The sequence below is a fragment of the Equus quagga genome, chromosome 11, assembly GCF_021613505.1.
Source record: "Equus quagga isolate Etosha38 chromosome 11, UCLA_HA_Equagga_1.0, whole genome shotgun sequence".
Lineage (NCBI taxonomy): Eukaryota > Metazoa > Chordata > Mammalia > Perissodactyla > Equidae > Equus > Equus quagga.
In genome coordinates this window covers 110,318,436-110,327,644 of record NC_060277.1, presented here as the reverse complement: position 1 = coordinate 110,327,644, position 9,209 = coordinate 110,318,436, and the positions used below count along the sequence as shown (strand labels likewise).

The 9,209-nt window shown below is 54.9% G+C and overlaps 1 protein-coding gene across 2 annotated transcripts; it reads left to right on the top strand.

Annotated features, from left to right (window-relative positions):
* Nucleotides 1-655: 655 nt before the first annotated feature.
* WBP2 (WW domain binding protein 2) lies at nucleotides 656-9,108 on the top strand. 2 transcript variants are annotated; one of them, XM_046675657.1, is made up of 8 exons: nucleotides 656-790; nucleotides 3,184-3,292; nucleotides 4,728-4,863; nucleotides 6,101-6,193; nucleotides 6,847-6,981; nucleotides 7,186-7,308; nucleotides 7,773-7,849; nucleotides 7,990-9,108. In XM_046675657.1, exons 1-8 carry the CDS (start codon nucleotides 732-734, stop codon nucleotides 8,041-8,043), a joined length of 786 nt encoding a protein of 261 aa, XP_046531613.1. In that variant the 5' UTR covers nucleotides 656-731; the 3' UTR covers nucleotides 8,044-9,108. The 2 variants fall into 2 exon arrangements, with proteins under 2 accessions (XP_046531613.1, XP_046531615.1); XM_046675659.1 differs by lacking the exon at nucleotides 6,101-6,193.
* The last annotated feature ends 101 nt before the right edge of the window (nucleotides 9,109-9,209 follow it).

Here is a 9,209-nt window from a genome sequence, read left to right as displayed (position 1 = left end):
GCAGCAGCGCCACCGCGCGGCCAGCTGTGCTGGAGGCGGCGGTGAGGTGGGGCGCTCCCGACTCCACAGTGAATTTGGGGGCGATCAGCGCCGGACGCCGGGCCCAGGCTCCCCTCCCGACACGGAGATTCTCCCCGCCCACCTCAGAGAGTCCGGGTTTGATTTCATGAAAGGGTTGGCAGTTTTTCCTGACTCCTCTGTCAGTCGGCTAGCCCACCACGTCCGGCAACAGGCTCAGTCTTGCACCCACCTACATGACTCAGGGACCACCCAAGTCGGGGACAAAGTCACCTAGGAAAGTGCTCCATAAAGGTCGCTGAGTGAACGGTGTTCCACTGAGTGTTAAGCCCTCCAGACACTAGGTTTAGGTTACAGCCCCCATTCTGTGGGTACGAGCGTTGGCGTCCAGGGCCTTTACGGTTAACTCCCCTGCGACGTGCCAACTTTTTTTAGGTCCCTCTGAGGACCGGGTGGGGGTGGGGAGTGCGTACGCCGAGGTTGAGGGAGCATTGCCTTCTGGGAATTGTAGTCTTCAACTTTGTGACGCAAGCGAAACTGGGAGGAGGGGGAGCTACTGTGTTACCACGTGATGCTCGGGATCAGGTGGTTGGGCCAGGGTCTGTGCAAGAGCTGTGATTGGCTGACTCTAATACGAGCTACGCCACTGGGGGCGGCCCGAAGAGGAGCGCAAGCGCACTGCGTTGCGAGTCTCGGGACCCGTTTCCGAGACTATGGCGCTCAACAAGAATCACTCGGAGGGTGGCGGAGTGATCGTCAACAACACCGAGAGGTGAAAACCCTGCGGGGGGATCCTGGGAGATCGAGGGGCGGACGTCGAGGGGCTGGGCGGTGGCCGGTGGGGCATAACTCCGGGAAAAGGAAACTGTTGGGGAGCGGTGGCGGGCAGCGGCCGGGGGCGGGGCTAGAGTAAGGGGGGTCGTGGGGGAGGGGCCTGGAGATCGGGGTCCGCTGTGGGATGTGATCGAGGAGGGCAGCTGGACGAGGACGGGGTTTGGGGAGATGGGTGGGGTCTCGGGCTAGTTCTTGGGCCTGTTTCCCAGGGTCGGTGACTTTAAGAGATGAGAAGAGCCTCAGGCCGAAATAATTCCCAGGTGTTGGGCGTATACTACGTTACTATGTGTCAGGTACTGCGCCTTCTCTACCTTAATACGTAAATCCTGTGCGGGAGGTGATATTGTACACATTTGCTATATAGGGAAACTGAGGCACAGAGAGATAAGTAACTTGCCTGAGATCACAGAGCTGTAAGTAGCAGAGGGGGAATTCCACGAAAGGAGTCTTGACTCCAAAGTCAGCAGGTTTAACTACCAGTAAATAGCCTTCCCAGTATATTCCAGAACTGCTCAGTTTCCAGATAAGAAACTGAGGCTCAGAGGTGAAATGAAACGATAACGTTCGTCAAATGTCTTAACACAGTTCTTGGCGTAGTGTCAGTCCTTGTACAGGTTGGTCCCTTGTCTCTTTCTCTTGAATGCCTGTTGGTTTTGGTCACTCCCCACAGCAGAGGTCTCTCAACTTCAGGGTTCTGTCTGCCCATCCCCCAGTCAGTTCTGTCTGTCCTCCCACCTCTGGGCTCCTTGGATGGCTTCTCTCCTCCTGTTCCTTGGGCTTTGAGAATCAGAGCAGCCCTCCCTGGTTGAGCTATGCTTACCCTGAAGCGCCTCTTGAGGGCAGAAAGAGCTTAGCAGGAACCTGAGTCACCAGAGGAGGCTTGTTGCAATCAGAGCCTTGTAGCTGGCTAAGGCCAGCACCCAGCCTGGGGCCTGTCACCCAGGGATGCTCGATGAGTCAGAGGCGAGTGCCTCAGGTGCCCCTGATCTCAGGATGCTGACTTTGCCTCCATCTTACCTGCTCAGGGTCTGCCAGACCAGCCTGTTCCTGGTAATGACCTCGTTTCTCTGAGCTGTTCTTCTCTTTTTCTGGTTCTCTTTTCACTTACCCCTCCCCAGTGAAGAAAGTTACGATATTTGGGAGGATGAAAAAGACAAATGGAACCATTTGAACTTGGACCTTGTCTTATAATCAGAGAAGCCTCACACTGCTCCTCATTGTAGCTTCTCTGGGTGCAAACCGTCCTGGGCGCTGACGAACCCTTTTGATGACATTTGGTAGCATCTCCTGCGACCATTTTCTTTCTCTCTCAGAGCGACTTTTCTGGAACAAGAATGTATTTATCCTGCTCCTACCTGGTTTAGGGCTCACTGCTGCTAAATAACGATGTGCCCCGTTTCAGAAAATGCTTCAGCCTCATTTCTGAAAAAATTGTGTAGACAATAATTGAAGTTTACATTTACATTCAGTATTTAAAATTTGATGTGTAAAATGTGTAAAAGAGTAAAAACCTTACCCTTCAAGTCATGAACCCCTTTGAGGGCGATGAAAGCATGGACTCTTCCAGAAAAATGCACGTATACAATTATCTCAAGGGCTTCATGAACTGACATCCTGCAGACCCAACTTAGGAACCCCAAAGTAAACCCTTGTGTAATGTGTAGAGTCATGTCTTAAAATGTTTATATGTTAGGCTTAAAGAAACAAACCAACAAAAACAGAACACCTATGATAAGGACTTAAAAGAAAGTGGAAGATGGGGCTGGCCCTGTGGCTGACTGGTTAAGTTCGCACGCTCTGCTTCGGTGGCCCAGGGTTTCACAGGTTCGGATCCTGGGCGCGGACATGGCACTGTTCATCAGGCCATTCTGGGGCGGCATCCCACATAGCACAACCTGAAGGACCTGCAACCAGAATATACAACTATGTACTGGAGTGGCTTTGGGGAAAGGAAGAGGAAGAAGAAGAAAAAAAGATTGGCTAATAGATGTTAGCTCAGGTGCCAATCTTTAAAAAAAAAAAAAGAAAGTGGAAGAGTTAAGCCGGATAATCTAACCTGATGTGAGGGATTATGGCGTCTCCAGAGCCTTGCAGCTCTACCGCACTGGTCACTTGGGGGCTGTATGAGTGGGGTTTGGGGGACTTCTGCAGAACCCCAGCTTGCTCATCTCTTCCATGACTGTGTTAATAGTTTTCCTGCAGCAGTGTTGAAACAGAAGAGACGACATGCCAGGCCACTAACTAACATGCTAATGGGCACCCACGCCCTGGGGGTAACAGATTATGACTCCACACTGTCTCATCAGGGCCTTTCCTCTTTTCTCATCACAGCATCCTAATGTCGTATGATCATGTAGAACTTACGTTCAATGACATGAAGAATGTGCCAGAGGCCTTCAAAGGGACCAAGAAGGGCACCGTCTACCTTACCCCTTACCGGGTGAGTTACACAGCGCATTGCTTGCCTTTGGAGGCTCATGGCTCCTGGGGCTTGACATGAGTCTTAGGTTGGCCTCAGCCTCGTGAGGCCAGTGGCCTCCAAACCCTGCTGGACGTCAGTTCCTCACTCCATGTGTTTCTCTGTCACGTGCTCTTGGGTTCTAGAACCACAACCGTGCAGCTGAACTGACCTCTGGACAGTGAATCCATGCACATTCCAGAGCTAGTGCTCCAAAATACATGGTTGGATGCAGCTGCTGGGCTGACCTAAGCCTGGAGGGGAGAGGCTGTTATTATTTTGATTTCTGTAGGAGTAGCCCACGAGGCCTTTGTGCACATCCAGAATGACACATGTGGTAAACAGGATACGGTGGCATGGCCACAGCCTCTGGACTCGGCAGAGAGCCCGGCAAAACCCTGCAGAGTGGGAAATGCAGAGAGAGACTGTGGACGGGCCTCGCCTGAGAGTTATGCAGACAGACTCCGACAGACTTCCAGAGAAATACAAATGGGTATTCTTGGAAAAGGATCGCTGTCTGTAGCTGCCCACAAGTTAGACTTAAAGATGGTTGGAAGAGAGGAGCGCATCTTCCAGTTTTATCAGGACTCAGCGGAGGGAGGGGCATCTCAAAAGCCTCTCTCTGGTGGTTCAGGTTGGCATCCAGCCACAGATTGAAGTCGGGGGTTTAAAACAGAAGGTTCTGCGAGCACGGCCTGGGAGGCGCTTGCTGCTCTTTGGGCAGGGAGTCTGCAGCCAATGTCGACGGCCCCTTCTCCCAGGATCTAACGCCCCTGCCACTCTGTGGTTCTCAGTTCTGCGCAGCTCAGGCTGGACCTCCCCCTTGCCCCTAGACCTTGCCTGCCTTGCCCCGCCTCTCTGCCCTATCTTTGCAGGCCCCTTCACTTACACACCACATCCGCCACCTCCTCACCACCACCCAAATGACAGAGCAGTCAGTCCTTCTCACATACACTGTCTGTGAGCGACATGTTTTTCTTGTGACTACATGTCTGTCCTCCCCGGCAGGCTGCATGTAAGGCCTCTTACTTTAAAAAACTCTTTCTGGGGGCCGGCCCGGTGGTGCAGCTCTTAAGTGCGCGCGTACCACTTCAGCGGCCCGGGGTTCGCCGGTTCGGATCCTGGGCGCGACATGGCACTGTTTGGCAAGCCATGCTGTGGTAGGCGTCCCACATAGAAAGTAGAGGAAGATGGGCACGGATGTTAGCTCAGGGCCAGTCTTCCTCAAAGAAAAAAAAAAAAACAAAACAAAAACAAAAACTCTCTCTGGGACTGTCTGGTGCAGAGAGCTCTGGGCCTGTTGGACTCTGGCTTGGCTGCCCACCCCGGCACTGAGAGCAGGCTCATCATACACAGGAAGTGATGGCTGAGTGGACTGTCATTTGGGTGATGATGGCCCTTCTCTTTCTCTCTGCAGGTCATCTTTCTGTCCAAGGGGAAGGATGCCATGCAGTCCTTTATGATGCCTTTCTATCTGATGAAGGACTGTGAGATTAAGCAACCTGTGTTTGGTGCAAACTACATCAAGGGAACAGTGAAGGCCGAAGCAGGAGGTTGGTGACAAGGGGGCACAGGGACACACACGGGGCTTCCAAAGAGGTACTCTGGGGCACCTCTGACTGCTGCCTTGAAGGTGTCCTTTTTGGACCAATATCACCCTAGCCTTGGCCTCTTCCTGGCTCTGGATTAGCTTCTAAGACCAACATCTGAGCTGCCAGCTATTCAGCAGGGGTGGGGTTTTAGTTACCAAGAGCTGGGAAATGCTGGCATTAAAGATGGCAGCTCAGGGGCCAGCCTGGAGGTGTAGTGGTTGAGTTTGTACGCTCTGCTTCAGCAGCCCTGGGTTCGTGGGTTTGGATCCCAGGTGCAGACCTAGCAGCACTCATCAAGCCACACTGTGGTGGCATCCCACATAAAATAGGGGAAGATTGGCACAGATGTTAGCTCAGTCACAATCTTCCTCAAGCCGAAAGAGGAAGATTGGCAATGGATGTTAGCTCAGGGCCAATCTTCCTCACCACACACACACACACACACAAAGATGGCAGCTCACATCACTTTTCAGAGAGAGAGAAATCAGCAAAATGACTGTAAACTAAGTAAGAATGGTTATTGTGACTTGGGGAGTGTGTTCAGATTTTAGGTGTGGGTAGCAACTGTATTAGGTTCTTGAGAAGGGCCTTCTCCCTAGAGCCAGGAAGAGCCAGCTGCCCCTCTGGACTCTTTGAGGGGCCCTGCTCCGTGGCAGGCTCTTTCGCAGACACCAGGGACCTCTGTGTCAAACTCGCCTTCCCCCTTCACCCAGCTAGGCCCGGCCTTGCTGTTGAGGAGCTCACAGTTCCCTTTTGGCAGAAGCCAGGCTGGAGGGCCCAGAGCTCTGTCCTTAGGCCCCGTCAGGGTGAGAGATCTGCTCTGAACTTGAACGTCAGTTGCAGCGGAGTGTGCCTTCTCCTGGGACGCTGCCTTTTGGAGATGGGAGGCCCTAGCACAGATGTACTTACAGGGTTGGGGATGAGAGGACAAGTTTGTCCCAGGAAGGAAAAGCCCCCTGTTCCAAAGAGTGAAGCCGGCGTGGGCAGCAGGCAGGCCAGTCTGCGGTGCTGGCATGCTGTGTGGGCCACAGGCCAGAGGCAGCCCGGGGAGGGAGGGGGCGCTGCAGGGCCAGCCCTTCCCCCACAGGTCCCCAGGCATCGGATGGGCCTGGAGAGGACAGATGGCCGTCTCTCAGCCATCTCTTCGCGTGTAACTCTTGTTCTTTTCCTGAGCTGTGGATGCACTGTCCCTTCTCAGGTGGCTGGGAAGGCTCTGCGTTGTACAAGTTGACCTTTATGGCAGGGGGTGCCATCGAGTTTGGACAAAGGATGCTACAGGTGGCGTCTCAAGGTATCAAGGCTCTAAAAATTAGGGGCCAAGGGCGCGTTGATTGTGTGTGGTGTTTTCTTTGTTTGTTTGAATTTGTTTACTTTTGTTTTTTAAGCACTCAAGAGATGAGTCTGGGCCCTGGGCTCACTGGGGCTGGGAGTTGGGAAGGAAGCTTGTAATTAGCATCGGCTCTGTCTTGTACCTGAGAGACTGGGTTTCCTCTGCCTGGAGCAGGTATAGGACATTTTGACAAAGCTGTTTGGACTCAAGGACGCTTTACTCTGGACTCATAAAAACAAACAAAAACCCCAGCCGTTAAGCCACCGTCCGACAGCCATTTTAAATTACCAAGGGACGTGTTCAGCAGACATCCTCACCTTGTCCCCCACCTTACCGGGCTCCACTCTTTACCCCATCCCTGAACTGCCCTCCTTCCCTCCACCCCTGTCCTTGACCTCCCCTGCCCTGGCTCTGACCTCTGTCCCCATCTGGACCCCTCGCCTCATCCTGATTGAGGCTGCCTCCAGAGTGGGTGGGGAGTGGAACGGGGGTTAAGGCATGTCTGCTGTGCACATCCCTGGGACCCTGTGGCTCCCCTCAGCTGGCAGTGGGCCGCCCTCTCCCCAGCCCCGGAAGCAGGCGACACTCATTTCTCTCTCCCCTTGTACTTATAGCCTCTCGAGGTGAAGCCCCCAGTGGAGCCTATGGGTACTCTTACATGCCCAGCGGGGCCTATGTCTTTCCCCCGCCAGTCGCCAATGGAATGTACCCCTGCCCTCCTGGCTACCCCTATCCACCGCCCCCACCTGGTGAGTGTGTCCTTTGCTGCCCACCCCTTACCCCAACCACCCACCCACTAATCACCCCACCCAGGCCAGGGGGTTGTAGAGGGGAGACTTGTTTTTTGACCTGCTTCAGGACTAACAGAGAAACTGGAGAGGCCTCGGAGGGTGCCTGCTGAGGGCGCTGGGCTGGGCTGCTCACTGGGTCCCTGTCGCTCTCTCACTGAGCAGAGTTCTATCCGGGACCTCCCATGATGGACGGGGCCATGGGATATGTGCAGCCCCCGCCACCACCCTACCCTGGGCCCATGGAACCTCCGGTCAGCGGCCCTGATGTTCCCTCCACTCCTGCAGGTGAGGCCTCTGGGCTCTGGCAGTCCTGGGGGACCAGCCTTCTCCTCCCCGTGGTTGCATGGGAGCCCCAAATGATGAATGACCGCTGGGCTAGGGACTGTCCCCAGGGACCAACTGTGTGGTCCCAGCCCCCACTCTGTCCCTTCGCCAGCTGTGTGCCCTGGGGCTGGAAAGGTCTCTCTGCACCTGGGTCTTCTCATCCACAAAGAGGTGGTAACAGTATCCCCTGGTTGGGCTGTAAGGCTCAGAGCGGGAGAGGGGTACAGAGACTGGCAAGGACAGTGTAGCGCATGGTCAGTGCTCAGGAAATTTTGACCAGTTTTGTTGATGGAACTAGATGCTCAGCAGCAGCCACCCTGAGCGCTGGGGGGCCAGGGTCAGCGGGCTGAGAGCAGCTCCAGGGACAGCTGGAAGAGGAGGGCGGGCTTGTCACTGGGGCTCATCCTGAGTGTTTGCTCTTGCAGCCGAAGCCAAGGCCGCAGAAGCAGCTGCCAGCGCCTATTACAACCCAGGAAACCCCCACAACGTCTACATGCCCACGGTGAGCGAGGGTGGTGAGCAGGGTGGCCACGGTGCCAGAAGGACCCCCGCAGCCACAGTGTGCTGGGATTTAGGGGCGGGGGAGACCTTGTCTTGCTTTGAACCTTCTAATGTGATCTTTTTCCTTCCTTTCTTCCTTAGAGCCAGCCTCCACCACCTCCCTACTACCCCCCAGAAGATAAGAAGACCCAGTAGACCCCTCACACCCCCTGCCTCCCACCTCTCATCACTCTTTCCTTCCCTCCCCTTGGGGCCCAGTCTGGGCTTGGGCCTGTGATGAGGGGGCCTTGTTCTTCCTCCAGGTCTGATGATAAAACACTTACCAGGAACTAGCGTTGAGGGAAGGAGGGGCCCTTGACTCGGGAGCAGTGCCTCCCAGCTTCCCACCCAGCCCGCAGCCCAGGCGCTGCTCAGCGCGCTTCCCTCCCACCGTCGCTGGGCTCTCCTTGGGCACGCGGGGCATCCCCCTCCTTCCCGGCTTGCTCTAGCAACTTCTACCCATGGAGGGACTCTCTGGCCACCTCCTCCACCGCAGTCCAGCTCCTCGTTTTGGTAGCCACTTTATACTCAGCCTCCCGAGCTCCCGTTGGACCAGCTGCGTGTCTTCCCGAGGGCCCTGCCAGGCCCCCTCACATTCCCTCCGCTCTGGTCTGCGCCTCGCCCAGGAAGCCACCTTCCCACCGGACTGTCAGCCCACATTCAGTTCCTAGCCGTCCTCCAGCCCAGTCATACATGCCTTCCCTTCTCTGTCCTGTCCTTGCTCTCTGTGGCCACTACTGTGGGACTTTGGGAGCTTTACCTTGAGCTGCCAGGGGCTGGGTGGCATGAGGGCCAGGCCACAGTGGCTGGGGGAAGGAGCCCCTGCTTCCCTGCTGGTGTTTCTGGAATTTGGTTCCCTTTGCCTTCTCTCTTTTCCCTCTAGAAGAGGCCTCTCTGACTGGAACTGGAGAATGCATGTCCATCCCACCATGCCATTCGGGGGCTGCTGGGCAGGCTGGGAACAAACCCCTGACTCCAGGGGCCTGGCCTGGGCCTGTGTGCTGACCATAACCTCTCCCCAGCCCCTCAGCCTGCCCTCTTCCCTTTAAGCTTCATGCCTGGTTGGCGATATGTCCCCTGGATGCACTAAAATTTGCTCTCATTTGCTCCTGGACTGGCCATGAAGTGAGGAGATGGTTATTTAAAGAGAATTCCCTATTTATTTGACCAAAAAAATCCAGTTAATATATTAATGTGAAATAAACCCTCTTTGCACCTTGATTTGTTTGCTGGAAATGTGAAGTAGTAAAAATGAAGTGACTGGACCTTGTCTGGCTCTGTGTGTGATGATGAGGTGAGCGCTTGGGAAGGAGAGCTGTCGC

Coding starts and splice junctions, on each gene's coding strand:
- WBP2 (XM_046675657.1), top strand. CDS start 732: ATGGCGCTCAACAAGAATCACTCGGAGGGTGGCGGAGTGATCGTCAAC. Junction 3,293..4,727: donor TCTACCTTACCCCTTACCGG/GTGAGTTACACA, acceptor TTCTCTCTGCAG/GTCATCTTTCTGTCCAAGGG. Junction 7,309..7,772: donor TGTTCCCTCCACTCCTGCAG/GTGAGGCCTCTG, acceptor TTGCTCTTGCAG/CCGAAGCCAAGGCCGCAGAA.